The sequence below is a fragment of the Larus michahellis genome, chromosome 6, assembly GCF_964199755.1.
Source record: "Larus michahellis chromosome 6, bLarMic1.1, whole genome shotgun sequence".
Taxonomy (NCBI): Eukaryota; Metazoa; Chordata; class Aves; order Charadriiformes; family Laridae; genus Larus; species Larus michahellis.
The window spans coordinates 45878979-45897907 of NC_133901.1; the positions used below are offsets into that span (position 1 = coordinate 45878979).

At 42.3% G+C, this 18929-nt stretch overlaps 1 protein-coding gene and 1 long non-coding RNA gene across 3 annotated transcripts in view; both read right to left on the reverse strand.

Annotated features, from left to right (window-relative positions):
• Positions 1-2063: 2063 nt before the first annotated feature.
• Positions 2064-4181, reverse strand: LOC141744428 (uncharacterized). Its single transcript, XR_012587445.1, has 2 exons — positions 3080-4181; positions 2064-2845 (listed from the first exon to the last, which is right to left on the reverse strand). It is a non-coding gene; the product is annotated as an uncharacterized LOC141744428 (long non-coding RNA).
• Positions 4182-5781: 1600 nt separating this feature from the next.
• Positions 5782-18929, reverse strand: part of LOC141744426 (L-threonine ammonia-lyase-like) — a 32302-nt gene continuing 19154 nt past the window's right edge. For both annotated transcript variants that reach the window (XM_074590307.1, XM_074590308.1), the window contains exons 8-12: positions 18539-18614; positions 17739-17864; positions 16332-16499; positions 15959-16016; positions 5782-6579 (exon numbers count right to left, since the gene is read on the reverse strand). In XM_074590307.1, the coding sequence (XP_074446408.1) occupies positions 6481-6579; positions 15959-16016; positions 16332-16499; positions 17739-17864; positions 18539-18614 (527 nt within the window). In that variant the 3' untranslated portion in view covers positions 5782-6480. The remainder of the gene's footprint in view (positions 6580-15958; positions 16017-16331; positions 16500-17738; positions 17865-18538; positions 18615-18929) is intronic.

The following is an 18929-nucleotide window of genomic DNA, read 5'->3' on the forward strand; positions in this document are numbered from 1 at the left end:
AACAAAGGTGCCTGCTTTTTCTCAGCGTGTACCAAAATAAGGCATTATGTATTTGACCTGCATTGGTGATCAAAAGGAATCACTTCATACAAGTTGCAAATAATCACATCGCTTAAAACAGTGCTTTTGTGCTGTGATTACTTGGTAAATTTTTTGCAGGAGAAAACACATGGAAACTACGCTGATCTATTTCACCTTTAAATCATAATATATGGAAATAAGAGTAATATACCTAAAGTTGAATCATCTCCAGATCAGGGTGTTTGGCAAATCACTGCTCAAGTGGAGCTGTGTTGACAAGAAGCTGTGTTAGGAAATGCAGCATTAGCTTAGAAGTTTTGCTGAGCGCAAAGAGAAGCAATGAGACGTCTCCCATCTGTTTCCAAGGACTATTTCTAAAGCCTTAAGGGCAGTCGCTCATTTTTGCAAGGGAGTTATGAAAAAACCCTCTCAGAATCACAAGATATTGTCTTGCTTTGCCTTTCTTCCATTCTGACCTAGATCTTTCTAAATGCAGCATCAGGAGTCAACTGGGCCAGGCTTTGGAAATAAATACCCAAGCGCTGGTTCATTAACAACGTTTAATTTGTCCTGGGGCTGGGCAGCTGCTCCCCTGAATGGCAACAGGGCCCAGCTGACGCCGGGGGAATGGCCTCATTGGCCGTTGGGGTAGAGTCTGAAGACCTTGCTTATAGAGGTCAAACTTACCGCAAAGTCCTACAGTCTGCTGCTTGTGGGCACCCTGGCACGATCTCTGGGGTGGGGTGGCAGAAATCACAGACCTTCTACAGAAATAGAGTAGGTTTTAGAGGACCATGTTATGGAAAGCAAGTGTTACCTCACTGAGTTGAAGGCTTCCAGGCAAACAACTGTTGCAAAGAAAAAAGTAACTAATGCAGTAATGTTTCCAGGAATGAGAGAATCTGAATTATATGTTCCTTCTGTATTTATACCTCATGTTTGAATAAAGAGAGGAAAACAACAATTCACATTTTGTAATTACATTGCTGTTGTATAGGAGCCCTGGTTAATGAGGCTGTCAGTCCCACTTCACTATTTACGAGGCTACGCAGTTTGAAAAAATCCTTTACTTGTTTGCTTGTTAATTACAAACCTGTACACTTTTATTGCCCTACCCCCCAGCAGGTGATCTCCAAATACAAAGTAAAGAGACATTTATAGAGGTTTTTTTTAATGACTCGACTCATTTGAGGACTTAATTAAAACTTTTGGCATATGGCCAACAGCCTATACACTCAGTTTATCTTGCCAGCAACACGTTTATTTGGACTGGTGCCTGTATGCAAAGCCTGCGTGAACGGCTCAAGAAGTTGCCGTGGTTTGTGGAAAGCACAAGAAACAAAAACTCCCTCAATGTTTCCTTCACTTTCACTCTTCAGAGGACACACAAGTAGTGCAATCCATGTACCGTACTAGACCTTACCCAGGCCCTGCCGCTCCAAGCAGAGCTACAGCACGTGTGTGATTGGGAAGGGGAGAGAGGTACGAAGAACACCACCGTATCACGTACCAGCATTCTTCGAGACCGTTCTCTCAAAGAAAAGCCTCTTTGGTGCCCCTTGAGGGAACAGACAGGGAGACCAATTTACCGAGTCTAGAAACCACACAAGTTAAAGTGTCCTTCTAAAGACACTCCAGACTCCTTATCAAAAGAAAAACCACATGCAAATGACACCCTTCTCCACAAATTTCAGAAGCACAAAAGATTTAAAAGTTCATAGATGCATAAATAAATAAATAAAGACAAGTAAGAGTACCTGCATTTAGATCTTTCAGGCAACAGCAGAGCTGAGCCCCCTCACCAACCTTCCCCTCAGGGCAGGGCGAGCCCCTCATATCCTCTCTGTGGATGCACTCAGGTGTGGCTGATCTGGCTCTGTCCCTTAAGGACGCTTCCTTTCTTCCTTGGAAGTCTCTGAGGACTCTTCCTTTCTTCAGAGAAATAAGCTATATGGGTTCAGGGTCGCTGTTGTTGTGTACGAATGTTATCGTATTACTTCCAAGCATTCACGTTTTATTACAGTGTTTTCCAAGCACAGCCACCAATTTGCGCAGCAGCTTTATATAAAATAAATAAATAACGTGCTTTTGAACAATGGGAAATTCATCAGCTCAGGAGGGCACGGCATTCAGCGGGATTCCCCCTCCATTGGGATATAGCAAAAAGTTGGGAGTACATGGAAGCAAAGGTCTGTAATAGACAGAAACTCTGCAAACTTCAACATCCTACAAATGGCAGACTACTCACAATTAAACAAACAGCAAAGAAGGTGTCAGCAGTACCAAAGCCATCAAATAAATGACTGACAGGAATTATTGTCCAACCCCGGAGTCTTGCCGGTTCCTTTTCCCATCACTAAAGCACACGTGTAGGTCTGGATCTAGCAAAACTTTGATACAGCATGTCAAACACACTTACTGCATTTTGGGCTGGGAAGAAGGAACACACGTTTCTAAATCTTCCCAAAGAAGTAGGCTTAATGGTGAGGTGCTACTTGTAAGGACACGCCACCTGCACGGGGAGATGAACTTCTGATGCTAGGTAAACACATACTGGCAGAGCTTTAGATGTTAATCCACAGCTAACGGGACCTGGCTGAAGAAATTCAGGCATCAATGTGGGAAGTGGTTTTGTTTCAATTAAAGATATGCCTTGTTTGCATCAGTCCTTGGAAAAAGTTGTGCCGTGTCCCTGACAAACCTTGGGTTCATAGGGCTGCTCCCGAAGCTGAGTAGCTTAGCTCTGGTGGAAATGTGTGGGACAAGGCATCCTCTTCCACTGGAGACATGAATATGGATTTTAGCTGGTGGAGTCTGCTGCACCCTGAAATTTAAGGACTGGTTTACCCAATTTCACAATATTTCTGGTGTGCACCTCTGAGATGCGATTCACCAGATAACACAAACTTAATAGACCCACACAAGCCCAGCCCAGGATACCTCTGCACCCAGACTCTACACACTGCCCAGGAACGCAGCCAGGTACAGGCAAGGTGGTATTCCCACCTGGCCCAGCACGGGAAACTCTCTTTCCAAGCCAGAAAGGAGAGACACTTACCCGGCCGCGCTGGCCAGCAGTCTGCAGTCTGGCAGGCTCCCGTCCCACTCCGCAGGGCAGAGCAGCAGTCCTGCCCCGCTGGGCTCACCTCCCCGGCAGCCCGGATGACATGGATTTCGTGTCGACATCAACGACAGAGAAAGAAAAAAAAACAAACTCTGAATTTATAATGCAAGGCTGCTAACAGTACCATGTGAGAGAATGACAAATTTTTCATTGCTGAGGCGGCATAGCATAATTTTAATTATTTTTTGAATAAATACAATGCTTAGATTTACATTTTGCTGATTTAAGAGTTTGTGAAATTTTTACATGATCATTAAAGTTATTTTTTTTCAAGGTACATAAGAACACTCTATATAAAAATACATCTTTAAATGAAACATTTAAAAACACATTATTAGATCTTTGAAATGCCATAGTCCTATTATATTTTGTAATGCAAAAAGGTTAGCAGCACAGAGTTTTCAGTATTCTTTACAATTGCATACATTCATTTAAATGTTTAATTTTGATTTTTCTTTTCCTTTCAAAGTATTTCATCCTGTCTTTAAAGCCAGTGGACTTGCATAAAAGCCATATAGAATGGAAGTCAACTCTGGTATCATTATATTCATATGTAAAGTGTTCACCACCGAAGAGTGATTTACAATTTATGTTTATACTTAACAAAATAAAAATAGAATTAAACTGCATATATCATGTTTGACATTTTAAGTAACTTCTAGACATCGCTTTCCTTTTTTTTTTCCTTAAAACACATTTTCAAAAATCATAGAGTGTTTTTGAGTGCATTGAATTTTGGTTGCCCTGTCTGCTACCTCTCTTGCCCCAGTTTTGTGAAGACTTGCTAAACGCAGTTCCCACTGATTAGAAAAGAAGCTGTTAATGCTCTGAGCTTCTAAAAAAATAAAGTCCAGGGTAATGCAGGGTGATAACCCAAGGACTCAGACAGCAGAAGCTGTTGGCCACTACTGAGAACTTTGGTTATAAAGTCCCATTTTCTTCTGAGACATCCTCAAAATTTCGTGAGACTTTTGCCAAGAGAAATGAGAGGATAATTAGACCCTTATTTATAGTGATTTTATGTCCCCAAATCTGCTCTTCATGATGTGATCCCTTGCATGTTTCAATGGAAGTAGCACGTACACAATATGTAGTCTGTCATCACATATTTCTGTACGGATTTCTTCAACTCTTCTGACCATGAAGAAAGGAGTTGTGTCTGACAGGCTGTGATTTACAGGATGCATTCTGGAGACCAGGGCCTGTGTCCATCGTTCCGGATGGCAAGAAGGGAAAGAAACTAACCATTGGGGCATCAATAGTTTTTGGTTCCACGTGCAAACCAACACAGTCCTTCCAAAAATAGACCAAATCAGTGAACTTCTATTATTTGTCCACTATTTGTGAGAGTCTCTTCTCTACTCCTGCTCCTTCATCAGCCACAAGAAGGAGGAATCAACAGACTCTTTCCCAGAAAAAAATACTGCAGAGATAGCCAGAATGCTGCCCTCTTTGTCCCACCTTGCAGGCACAAATTATAGATACAGCTGGATATCCATAAGTAGTAGATACAAAATAGATGAGATCTGCGTAAGATTTGATATGCGGTTAATTCTTTTCAGTCCATAGGGACCTTGCTCTAACGCTCCGGATGATGCCCTTCCCAGCTTACTGACGGACTAGGGTTAAGAGAGGGCAGAGAAAGCTTTCACCTACCCCAGGCCATCTGTCCTTCCACACGTGACTTCTTGGTTGTGCTTTAGAGACAAGTTTCCCACTGAAGAACCAGGAAAGGAAATGTACTAGCAAGCACATTCCGAACTGCAGGGGAGGACTAAAGATGGAAGCTCAATTTATAAATCACAATTTGACAACAAAGGAGCATCACTATGGGCTTGCAGCATCTTTCTCCCCAAAAAGCTATAGTAGAAGTTGGTTTTCATGGACACCTAGCAACACCTCACCCAGCTCTGCACGTGGGAACTGGAATGATTTGGTCCCACGCAGCCCCTGGAGATGCTCACTCTGACCTTGCTGTGTTTTCATTTGGGCTCTGCTGGGGCACTGCAGAATATGTCATATTTGTTTTACATACTTGATTATTAACTTGATATGCTAGAGGCAGGATTAAGACCTCTCATTAAAATACCTACACCCAAAATTCGGATCAAGCCTGATTAAATTTAGCCAAGTGGAATGGCATATATTAGCTCTGTTGCAGCTGGCCTTAAATTGAACTTTGCCCAAGTGGAAAGGCAACTGTTGTATGCACAGTCAGAAGTGGGCCTAAATTTCTCTTACATTTTTTGCCATCCCACTCTGTTACTGTATCAGTTGGTCTCTGCCTGTAGTGATGAAAATGGTATTTAGGTCAATGTGTTCTTTCTTAATTGCATTAGCCACGTGCCTAAGACTTAGGCTTCCTCTTCTCCCAGCACTGCCTTTGGCTATTAACGTGTGGTCTTTAAATATATTTCACTCTTAACAGTGAACTTAATCTGTCAGGTGAGATGGATAGAGTCTGTTTCAGGCAGACTAAGATGATCAGTGGAGCGCTAATTACAAAATTCGGACGGGTGGAGAGACCCCTTTTTATAACGAAACACGAGCCATTTTATATGCTACTTTTTATACTGAGGGAAGAGTTACATTTGTATTCTGCATATGAGGTCTAATTATATTCAGAATATGTTCGGTTTTTTTTTGTTTTTTTTTTTTTTTAATTGCCACAACATCTTTTGGAACTTTACTTTATAAATAGCATCATTTTCCCTTGGGGGGGGGTGGGTTGGGGGGGAAGTACAATATTGGCTTTTATCTTCCAAGGGTTTTTTTTGTGTTTAAATTGCATTTTATCAGCATAATTTTTCCCACACATGATAACAAAGATCAGAAGAGAAGTGTGCTCAGACCCACACCCACACACGTTTATATATCTCTTGAAGCAGATTCAGCAAATGGAGAACTGCTTCTGGCTTGGAAATGAAAAATTACTCTGTTAGTAGTATCGCAAAGTCCAGCAGAAGAAGCTGCATTACTTTAACTAGGGCATCAAAATCAAAAGACCTTTGAGAGGTCTATATGCCTTCTCTGTGTTTATTTATTGAATGCCATTGGATCCTACATACTAGCCAAAATCCAGACAGCCAGCTGACAATGAATTATTGAATTCCAACACCAGCAGAGAGTAGAAGTTTCCCTTAGCTAAGCTAAAGTTTGGAGTTTAACTTTATTCCGAAGGACATTCACTACTTTTTGAGCAGGAAATAAATATCTTGAAACTATTCGCTAACTGTTCAGCTTTGAAAACCAATATTTGTTCTGAATGCCTCAAGATTAGGGCTCTGTGAAATACTTGTGAGAGGACCTCGGCCCTTTCCCTTGTGCTGTGCCCATCACCGCTCGGTCCAGGCAGCTGTGGGGTAGCGTTCCAAGAGCGCGTTCCTCAGCTGGGCTGCATGGATCTTGTCTCTGGTCTCCACGGTGCAAGTGACCTGGGAAAAGAATTAGGAACATTCCTGAAGGCATGGCAGCGATCTCAGACAAAGGCATTTCCAACTCAATCCTAAAATACGCTCGTAAAAGCAAAATGATCAGTTCAACGTGAAAACTCTGGACCACATGTCCCCTCTCTATGTAGGTAAAACTGACATTGCAGACATCTGGGGCTCTTCCAGCCCTTCTGCATGGTCTAAAAACCTTCCAACAGCCCAACTTTATTGCCTTCAAAGTTTGAAGAAGATAGGCTGATCCTTTGCTGGCTCCTGGGCAAGTACTTGTCTGTTGTTGGCCTCCCTGAAGTCATCCATCCATTAGCAGCTTCTCTTTTCCGTTTCTTGGGGTATGTACGTGGTGTGGCTGTCACCTCACCCCATTTCCCATGTTTCTGGGCAGTGTTTGTTCCATCCTTCAAGCTTTTGTATTGGTTTTCATGGCAAGGTTTTGGTAGCAGGGGGGCTTACAGGGGTGGCTTCTGCGAGAAACTGCTAGAAGCTTCTGCTATGTCTGCCAGAGCCAATGCCAGCCAGCTCCAAGACAGACCCACCACTGGCCAAGGCTTAGACCATCAGCAATGGTGGTAGCACTTTGGGGGTAACATATTTAAGAAGGGGGGGAGGGAGGGGAAGCAACCCAGCAATTGCACCCAGACAGAGGAGTAAGAATATGTGAAAGCAACAACCCTGCCAACACCCAGGTCAGCGAAGAAGGAGGGGAGGAGGTGCTCCAAGCGCCGGAGCAGAGATTCCCCTGCAGCCCACAGAGGTTCATGGTGGAGCAGATATCCACCTGCAGCCTGTGGAGGACCCCACACTGGAGCAGATGGATGCCCGAAGGAGGTTGTGAACCCATGGAGACCCTGCGCTGGAGCAGGCTCCTGGCAGGACCTCTGGACCCATGGAGAGAGGAGCCCACACTGGAGGAGGTTTGCTGGCAGGACTTATGACCCCGTGGGGGACCCATGCTGGAGCAGTCTGTTCCTGAAGGACTGCACCCCATGGAAGAGACCCACACCAGAGCAGTTTGTGAAGAACTGCAGCCCATGGGAAGGACTCACGTTGGAGAAGTTAATGGAGAGCTGTCTCCTGTGGGACAGACCCGCACACTGGAGCAAGGAAAGAGTGTGAGGAGCCCTCCCCCTGAGGAGGAAGGAGCAGCAGAGACAACGTGTCATGAACTGACCACAACTCCCATTCCCTGTCCCCCTGCGCTGCTCGGAGTAGGGGCAGGTGGAGAAATGGGGAGTGAAACCGAGCCTGGGAAGAACGGAAGGGTGGGGGGAAGGTGGGATCTGGTTTTATTTCTCTTTGTCCTACTCTGATTTGACTTGTAATACATGAAATTAATTTTTTTTCCCCAAGTCGAGTCTGTTTTGTCTGTGACAGTAATTGCTGAGTGATCTTGTCCTTATCTCAACCCATGAGCCTTTCATTATATTTTCTCTCCCCCTGTCTAGCTGAGGAGTCAGAGCTGGGGTCCAGCCAGGGTCAACCCCCCACAGCTTTTTATATTCTCCTCCTCTTCCCTCTCATGGAGTTGTCCCCCAGTCCTTTATAATCTCTGCAGTATTTTGGCTGGTTTCCTCTACTCACACACCTTGTTTTATTCTGATTCTTTTGTTTGCTCATTGCATCACTTCTAGTTATCTGTTAGGGTTGCTCTGTTGCTAAATCAAAGTAAACCCAGGCAAACCTAATCTTGATAATTTTCTTTTTATTCTTTGCTTGCCTTCATACGCAGTCACTGAAGACAATAACTTCAATGTCATTTTTTCAATTCTTCTTTAATCCTTCTCTTCTACATACTTGTATCTCTACTGCATCATTTGAAAATCTGGGTGCTACTGAAGGTAAGGCAGCAATGTGAAGGTGCAGAAGGAAAATTATACTTTACAATTTTAGACCACTAAGTTCTGACGCCACTGACCCTGCTGGAATTATCTCTAATGTTGAAAGTGCCACGTGGAAAAAAGACCTCACTGAAACACGGAAATCTAGCGAGGAAAGGATCCAAGATGAGTCACGACGCAACAACAGACAGTTTATTGTAATAGGCAAATCTACAGAGAACAGAGAAAAAACTGGTCATGGTAACCTTAAGGTGGACTACTAGAGACAGATGCCTCGGTAAAATGTTCCTACCAGAGCCGCAGCCTTTACAGAAAGCAACAAGGCAAAAAATAAAATTGTCTCTATGCAAATATGTTTATGAGGACATTTCTAAATACAAACTACGTGAATTCATAGTTTCCTGGAATGAGCTTAAAGTAACAATAAACCTTTAGCAAAACTGTTGGATGAGAAGATAAAACACTAAATCCAGGTTATTCTGATCCAGTTAAAGATGTCCCTGCTTACTGCAGAGGGGTTGGACTAGATGACCTTTAAAGGTCCCTTCCAACCCAACACATTCTGTGATTTTGTGATTCTGTAAACAGCCATGAGCTCACTTCATTATAAAACTGGCTATAGCTTCTTAGATATCCATCATGAAATAAGCCACGTTTCTGATCTGTTTTCCTAGTTCTTCACCTCTTAATCTGGAGCATAGTTCTGTTCTCATTTGGTTCTTTGTAACACAAATTAGATGCTAATTTTTTTCTCCTCTGAAAAAGTGGGATTTAGCTTCAAGAGAAGGACAGTCACCGAAAACCATTAATAATGAGGGAAGAGGAGAGAACACAAAGATTAGGAAAAGTATCTAAAGGATATCTAGGCACCAAAGTACCAGGCAGCCATTATCCGTTCCCTGGCTCATATAAAATCCCTAAAGCTTTGCAGTCATATCTTCAAGAGCACGCACTCATCTCCCACGGAGTCTGTAATTAATAAAAACCACCTTTTTCCCCATCCACTGCAATCCCGCCTGCTTTGTCCTAAGCAAATCAATTGCTGCGCTTGGAACCAGCCCGGACTTGCCAGGTTCAGCTTTGGATGTTTGGCAGCACGTCGTTGCTCTGCCCTGGGAGCACGCATGGGAAAGCATTTTGATTTACTGAGCTGACTGTCCTCCCCTCTGCCCTTTTCTTTCTGCGAATGATTGAAGCCAGATAGACTTGGATAGATTGGAGCCAGAGAGCTTGTAAACAGTTCAGATAAATACTGTCTTTTTGTTCTGCGCACGCACAGCATTCAACACATGATATATCCATTAGTATGCTGCACTGTATTGTAAAAGTAATAACAACAGCAGAAATAACAAATAATTCCAGAAATTTACCTGATTTTTTTTTTTTTTTTTTTACACTTGTCAAATAGAGGAAGAGAATATTTGCTGACAGCAGGAGCGAACAGGGAGTCTCTCACTCCACATTTCAGAGCAGCTACAGGTCTAAACAGCGAGGAAGGCAAGAATTTGCTTTCTTGCTCAGCTTAAGCCAATTTACACTGCAGTTTTACCGTCACAGAACTGCTCTCTCCCTTTGGTTCACCTGGGAAGTCTGATTTACATGAGTCTCCAATGGGGCAATCCTCCTATTCATGGGGAGGTGCGTGAGGATTGTATTTATCTAGGATGAAGGGTCTCCTAGGTACTACTAACCTACAGGAGGTGGCATACCTACTGATGAACTAAGAGTTAGGACTCCAAACTGGTCTTATTTAAGAACAAATGACAAAACCTATTGCCTGATGTTTCTTACACTCTGGAGAAGATAACCCACAACAACTACAAAAAACTTTAAATTTATTCCAAACCCATAAGACCTTGGTATTAGACATAGGCTTTTTGATTCAGCAGAGCTCTCACTGACTGCAGGACCATGTTTGCAGAGCAGACCTTCCTTTTCCATGTATCAAAAAAACCCACAAAAAACCAACAACAGCAAAACCCAAGCACATCTTAATGCATTTGTCTCCTGCATATTATATCCTTGCTGGATTAAAAAATTATAATTATAAAATAATTATCTGGTCCTGTAAGACTGTTAAAATAACCAGCCAGATGAATCTTTTACTGCATTTAGAGTTCTGCCTAGGGTTTAGTTAGCCTGTTGGGTTTTTTTAATAGCATTCCTGTAAGTAATGGAAGACAGAGCAGTCTTCACTGACTATTGATGTCTTGTGGGTTTTATTTAATAACTAGAAATAATTGAGGGAGAAGGACAAAAACTGGAAAGAGAGATAAAGGAAAAAAATCGATCACAAGTTATTACCCTATGCAACACCAAAATCCAGATGCATAAATTAAAATATTCATAGGAATTAATTCCATTTCAAAGAAAGGAAAGTTCATAACTTCACAAAAGGAGGAAATTTGCAAAGTTCTGGGCTGAATAATTTGGGCAATGGGGTGGGCACCTCTGCTCCCCTTTAACTGCAAGTGTCACATGTGGGCACTTAGCCTTTTAGATCGTATTTCCCCTGTATATTAAAAGTTAGTTTGCTGTGACTCTCAGCTCCCTGATGCCTCATGTCTGTATGCTGTGTGTGCCAGTGAAGATACTGGGTGGGCACGCTGAGCCAGGGCTAGAGAGCTGAGGAAATGGCAGTAGCATTGCTCAACCAAAAGATTTCAGTCTTTTGTGCTTTTCCAGGCTCCATGTAAAGATAGATCATAACCAGGTAGTGCAATTCCCTTTGTCTCTGACAAGTCCATTGAACCTTTGTATCCCACTTCTTTAATCCTAGAAACCATATTCGCCTTCTCAGCTGTTGGTCTTGGAGGATTCTCAGAACTTAATATTCACAATATACCATGCTCAGCAACAGTACAGGTTTGCTTGCATGAAGATCACTGGAGTTAGAAACGAAAGCTTTATTTAAATACACTGGTTTCAGTCCTACGACTAAAGCAAAACTTTCCATTTCTATTAGAAAAAAAATAATCAACAACTGGGCAATTTTCTGAATTATGCAGTAAACACACAGTGTAGTTTACTGCACATTACAGATTATTTGGTCACAGCACTTCAGTTTATGGTTTGGGGATCAGGTGCCAGATAGTCCCCAAGGTCAGCGCAATGCAATACTTGAGAAAGAGCGCAACAGCTGCCACAGATGGCACTTGGTTGTGCAACCTGAGCCCTTATCTTTTGGCATACTCTTGCATTCAGGTCGGTGAACACAAGCACGAACAAGTTACCGCTGCATTACCTAAGTCAGATAATAATCCAACAGGTCTACTCTTAGCCTCCCCGCAGTCAGGTTCTTATTTCTACAACTGGGGCAGGCTGTTCTGTACCAGCTGAGTCTGCTGTGGGACGAATGGCATTAAAGAAAACAACCAAATTATTTTGGAGAGCCTCAGAAGAAATGTATTGTTGAACTTCCCACTCCAAACATCTCCATTTTGCAGCTGGGGAACAGAAGCATGGAAACAGTGCCCTGCCCACATCATGCAGGAAGTGCTTTAGGAATGATACCATCCTTCTCGTAACCAGGCAGCTGCGTGCTCCCCTATATTCCCTTCACAGGACAATAATATGGAATATGTTGGCAACTGGGGACTCTAATCCAAAATATTCTCCTCTGGCCTTTTACAAAATACAAGTCGACCCAAAAGAATGTACTCAAATTGACCAGAGCAGACTAAAATAAATTAATGAGTTCTGGCCTGAGGTGAATAAACTGTATGGAAAAAGCAGGTATACACCACACAGAGTGAGCCAGGATACCCAGCACTGCTGGGACAGTGTGTAATCTTATCGTAAAGAAAAAGCAACAGTTGATTTATGAATTAGTATTTTTGTTGCACAGTCAGAGGGGGAAGTAATGCGAAGTTCTTGTCACAATTGGTGTCTTTCAAGCTATGTAAAACCACAGCAGAGTTAAGCTCCCGAGAGGCTGGAAGTGAACAGACCAGACGACCCCATAACATCAAACAAGACCAAGGTCAGCGGGAAAACTGCCACCGCAGCTGCTTCTCTGCAAAGCTGCTGGAGAACCTCAAGACCTTGCAGGCCCTCGCTGATCTGTTCCAGGACCCTGTTCCAGTCTGATTATGCTGGAGTTTCAGCGGTGAGGAGAAGACTTTTCTAGAAACCTGATGAGTTCAAAGACATTTTTTTTCAGCTGAGTTGCTTGAGTCCAAACACAAGACACCCAGTAGGCAGGCAAGTTGCTGTTCTACAGCAGAGTCTTGCATGGCTTCATAGCAAAGATAGTTCTACCTTATTAAGTTGCTTATTGATTTTGCTCATTGACTTCTCTCTGAGTCAATAATATTATGAAATTAAAGGGATTTAAATAGTTATAAAGACATTTACAGATGGAAGCAATTTAAGTGATAAATTGTCCCACATAGAGTCTGATAAAGGATAGGGCAAGTTCACAGAAGCAAATTGCAGCTTCCTCCCACAAACTGGCTAATCCTTTAGATCTCAGTATCCAGTTAGCTGGTGATACCAAATGATTTTTTCCTTAGCTCTGATCTTTATTTCTGTCTAGATTTTCATGGTCATCTAACCTGCTTCAATAGCTGTAAAATGTGAAGCCTACTAGAATGGTTATTTGTATGATTTGCTAAGAGTTATCTGTTTCAATAGTGGGACTTTGGAAGCCATTTCTGAACTGCTCAGATAAGAGTGAATTAGGGTGTAGTCCTCTGCAAAACAGAAATCCAGTATGAGCCACAAGGAAAGAAAATCTAAACTGGAGGTTTAACGTGACCAGCTGATCCCACTGCTCAAGGCAATTCATGAAGAATCATCTGAATCTAATGTAGCCATAATCCTTTTTTTATTTTTTTTTTAATTTAAAAAGATCTCTTATTTTTGCCAGTAAAATGTTCCAAAAGTTATTTTTCCAGAAGTGTAATTTGGACATAAATCTTCCTTTTAGAAAGTCTGTACTACTCCATGCAATCAGACTATCAGCAAGGATCTTCCCACAGAGTGTTCCAAGTGTGCACCAGATGAATAAACACTAACCCAGCAAGGCATTTCACCAGAGGGGGAAAGAAATATATCTCTATCTTCCTGATAAGCAGTGACTAGAAGCCAAGTTTCTCTCCTTTGGAAATGAAGGGGTAAATCTAAAAGGATGAGTAAATACCGAGATGACAATCTTGACAGGACTGATTTAATGCTTCAAATAAGTCGCTACACTTACTTACTGCTCTGTTCTGTCAAACATCATCTATATCCACAGTCGAAAGTATGTATTAGAGTGGAGTGGATATAGCTGTAATGCCTTTCTTATTATTGGGAGAGTTGGTGTTGTTCAGCCTGGAGAAGAGAAGGCTCTGGGGAGACTTTGATGTGGCCTTGCAGTACTTAAAGGGGGCCTACAGGAAAGATGGGGACAGACGTTTCAGCAGGGCCTATTGCGATAGGACAAGGGGTAATGGCTTTAAACTAAAAGAGGGAAGCTTTAGACTAGATAGAAGGAAGAATTTTTTTACGATGGGGGTGGAGAAACACTGGCACAGGTTGTCCAGAGACATGGTAGATGCCCCATCCCTGGAAACATTCAAGGTCATGATCTAGTTGAAGATGTCCCTGCTCATTGCAGGGGGTTGGACTAGATGACCTTCTAAGGTCCCTTCCGATGCAAACTGTTCTATGATTATTACCACCCGTTCAACACACGATAATTTTGGTTCTTGATCCAGATTTAAAGTGCATGCTTAATTTAATGTGCTGTGATTTACACTGATGAAAATGATGCAAAGTTCTTCGCAGGTCTGCTGTAGTAGCAAATGCTTAAAATTCTTTGCTGACACAGGGCTTTGGCCCTTATCAGCAACAAAGCAAAAAGCAAAACCTCCCCCACGTGTATTAGCTTTACGATGAAGTTATGTACATTTCTCTATATCCGTCTCGAGCAAATTCATTTTGACGCTTAAAGATAAATTCAATGTTCTACCCTTTTTGGGTACCCTTGTTTTAGTTTTCAAAGAAAAGCTTCACGATTCACTAGGTGTTACCAGATAGAGCTGCCTCCAAAGTCACAGAGGTCTATAAATCTGGATCGCTACTTTGTACTTCACATCTAATTATCCGATAGCCTCTCCCAGGCTGATTAAAAGCCATCATGCAAATCCAACATCCAATTAAATTATTCATGGGTGCAAATTCCTCCCTTCAATCCTCTTGTGGTACAACAGTGTCGGATTCTTCAAGTGGACAGTCAGTGAAAATACAGTGTGTTTAAAGTACAGACAATAGCACATGGCACTTCATTCAGGGACTGTATTTACTACAGATTCCGATAAAATTGCCCCGTTGGAAGAGGTTGCAAGAGCAGTGGAAAATTGTTCTCTCAACCAACTCTCAACCAAAAACTAAGAGAGTGGATTTTGTTTAATTTACTTAGTAGCATTAATAAACATTACAAGCCTTACTTCATAAAAATCACATTGAAAACTTTAGAAGAGTTACAGTGATTGTTAAATCTAGCCTTCAGTAAAAATTTTTTTCAGAGTTAAATTAGTCACTGAATCAGAGATACTTTTCTACCCCGTGTAGTGGCACGTTATATTCAAGTTATCAGCTTATTGTTACGGTACACTGAGGAACAATATAGTTTTAACCCTAGACACTTGTGAAAACTGATAATATCGTGTTCTGAAAGACATTTGTGAACTTCATTGTCGTCCTTTGCTAAAGCCATCTTTAATCTAACCTATTCTTTATATCCACAAGGGAAAATACTGAACAGGTTTTTATATGCAGGTGGGAAATTAGATTTAAATGCCAAAATGGAATAACTTGCTTACTCAATAGCATTACTGAATTCCAGTTATGAGCCTGTTCTGCAAAGATCCCTAATTTGACTTCCACCTGTGATTTCACAAAGCCAGGTTGGACTCAGACAGCAGTAGCATGAAATCAGTGGAACCACACCTTTGCCAAACCAGTTGAAATGAGAGATATGCCATGAGACAAATGATCCTTTTGAGATGCCTTTAACTGATAACGCCTCCTCACTGTCACTGTATCAAATGCTCAACAAAGGAATAACGATTTTGCTCTGTGCTCTCTGTGGATAAGGTGCAAAACTGAGTCCCTGGTTAAAAATGAGGATTCCTTGAGAGTAAGGGTGTTCTCCACATTGCTCTAAGGCAAATTGATCTCGGATAATTACAGCCAGCCTACACAGCTGGCTCTTCAAGTTCTGGACGGATGCTGCAGCTTGCTCACCACCTCCGGCACACCACCACACACGTAAGGAAGGTTTGCAATAGTAACAGCTGGCGTATTTCACCCACACTGTCGCAACAGCAGGTAAAACAGGTCCTGTATTATTTACATGCCTGACAAGCATTTGGTGAGGCAAGCTGCTGTAGAACACAGAAGAAATTATCTATCACACAGCTCCCCGATTCACCATGCACACTCTATTGGACTTCTTCAACATAGTCATATAGAGGTATAGGAAAACAGAATAAATTAAGGGAGGCCAGTACTACTAGTGAAATTGCATCTCATCTTACCTCAACAGTGAAGAGCTCAGATGTCACAAACGTGCGTTCCTGTCTGATATCCAAAACTCTAGATCAAATAAGGGATAAATTAGAGATCGTAAGAATCCATTGTCATTGTAAAGCAGTTACTGTAAGTGTTCAGACAGTAGCTACCTTTGCTGCTTTCTGTATTAGACACTTATTCTGTGCTGCAAAGGTGCTTTCACTTTGGAATAAAAATGAAGGAAATAAATTTTTTTTATGAAATATAACAATAAAAACTCGTTTGATTAATTAGTTAGTTACAGACTTGCCTTCAGAGAACGTTTTGAAACATGTTCAAATCTTTGATAATCTTTGTGCTATTCTGTGACTATATTTCCCTACTATTAGCCTGACTTACCTTGCTTCTTCCCGAGCCAAAATCTCCAGGAGCTTTGAAATGTCTCCTGGGCAGTCAGAAAGCACAAGGGAAAATCTGCACACTCTGTTATCGAGGGTCAGGGCCCGAGCTATGCACTGTTGCAGCAAATGTAACTCCAAGTTTCCACTGCATATAACAATTGCCACTCTGAGAGAGAAAAACAGGATTTTTGATTAGCACTTTTCTCTGCAAAGGAACCATAAATCACAGACACTGTATTCAATATCAGCTTCACATCTGCGAGGACTGCCCTCGAAGAAATATGTGTTAAGTGTCAGAGGGGCTCCTGGCTCTCAGCATCAATTGTGGGCAGGCAGTGGGAGCCTAGAAGCTGGTTGCATTTGTTGGTCTGAAACTTTGTTTTCATTTTGCATTTCCTGGAGATTTTAATTTTGTTAGGGATAACTATCTGGAGAATTCTAGATCTGTTTCAAATTTTAAAAGTGTGTCATCATTTTTCCCTGGAATTTCTGAGTGTCGCCTCTTAATGGTTAGATAACACATAAGTTCAAGGCTTTCTGTAACCATTAATTAAATCCATCTCAACATTGCAACATGAGTGCAGAAATGTCTGAAGAGCAAGTGAAGAGCCACATGGTTAGCCCGTGATAATCTCTCTCTGCAGAGTCAAACCTGACCTCTTTAAACCCAAACCTTTGTGTTTTCCTTTTTATCTGTCCTGAACTGAAATTTGTTGCTGCTCTGTATGTACTCTGTCAGCCTCTTCTGAAGAATTGCCTCAGCGGTATTTTATCCTACAATGCTGTGCATTGGAAAATTTATTTTGTCTTGAGTGTGTGTGTGTTTAAATACATTCTGGACTATGTCCTGAGCCAAGGCTCAATCCACTTAAGTACCGTGTGCTCAAGCCCAGATGCAAGAAGGCACTTACCCACACCTTTAACAGTAAGCACAAGGGTAATCCCACTGAGTTTCTGAGGAGGAGTTCTCGGTGCTGGGAGGCAGGTGTCACTGAGTGACTGCAGAAGACAGCCTAGCTCCCATCCCACCACAGACAGGGCTGATTTCCACAAGTGGGATGAGAGAAGGCAACAGGCTGACGCAAGCAGGATGCTCGCCCGGCACATGTGACCATGCCTCCCGGAGTTGTGTGTAACTGCCTTTCTGCCAACCATTTGAAAATATAGGGAAACAACAAGATTTGTCACGTTTCCTGGCTGACATTTTGTCTTGTTCAACAAGATCTTTTGACTTGTGAGCAGTCTCTTCAGCCTGAAGTAGATGCCACAGATAAGCCTGTTGCCAGTTCAGGGGCAGGAACTGCATCGTCAGTCATAAAACAAGTAGCTTCTCCCCATTTCCTGGGACCAAGGCACCCAACCCCATGTTTTTGCCAGAGTTCCCCGTTTGCAATAGCTGACGTACCTTTTACCCTTCAATTCAGGCAGCTTCCCTGCAACTAATGCTGCAAGTCCAATGGCCCCTTCTGCATCAACCGTGGCTCGCTCATACTCCAGCAATCTCAGCATTGAAATGAGGATGTCCTCCTCCCTGAAGGCAAAAGAGTTGTGTCAAAACAAAACAAAACAAGCTACCAAAATCAGAAGACAATGCATTTGTGTATAACTGAATTCCTTCCATCCTCCCAGGTACATACGACCCCAAGGTGGTGTTATAGAAAGCTGTGCTGCTGGGGGTGAATGCACATCTTAGTCTTGTTATTCACTGAAAGACAGGATGGCATGTTCTACCAACTTAGGCTTTCTGCGAAGGTTTAGAAGAGTTTTGTCAAAGGCTGCCTTCAGGTATTGTAGAACTCAACAAGGACAAGTTTTACATCCAGAGCATGTCCAGGTACTAGCAGCAGGGGAAGTTTTGGCCAAAGGGGTTGGTCTGGACGACGCTCTTAGTCATATGATTTAGTTTTAGGTACTCTTGTGAGGAGCATGGAGTTGGACTCCATGATCCTTCATGGGAGTTTTCCAACTTGGGATACTCGACAATTCTATGATATGTGGGATTGGGTTCAGTGTCTCCAGTGCCCCTCTTGGAAGGAAAGGCAGCCCACCACCACCATGCTCTCACAGGGTGTGCATGATGGCAACTCCTGCCGACCTGCTCTCCACTGTATATGAAGAGCCTCCATACCCTGGTGGTACAGCACATTTTTCACATAGAACAATGTTCACCCAGTATTATCCATTTCACTCTTTTTTTTCACCTACCTCACAGCAACAACTTTATCCACAAGTTTCCCAGTCAGTTGCAAAGAATTGCTGCCAAAGCAAAGTCCGCTCACATCTGCAGATTTCAAAAGACAAAAATATGAAGCTGTCTGCTTTAGACAAGTTCAATATTTTTGAGTCTTGACTGTTTTGTGCCCTTAATGAGTGCAACATGAGTGCTGTTATATGATCTTAAGTTGTTTGATTTTTTTTATATGACAAAAATGCATTTGGTAACAAAAGACCAGGAAGATTTTGACATTTTGGATCCCTTTAAGAAAGTTATGATTCTTCACTGGCTTATTTGCACTGGAAGAGTGACACTGCAGCCCAGCATTTTTCGCTCTTCAATGAAGCTTGAATGAGAGAAGAACCAAGCATGGCACTGGAT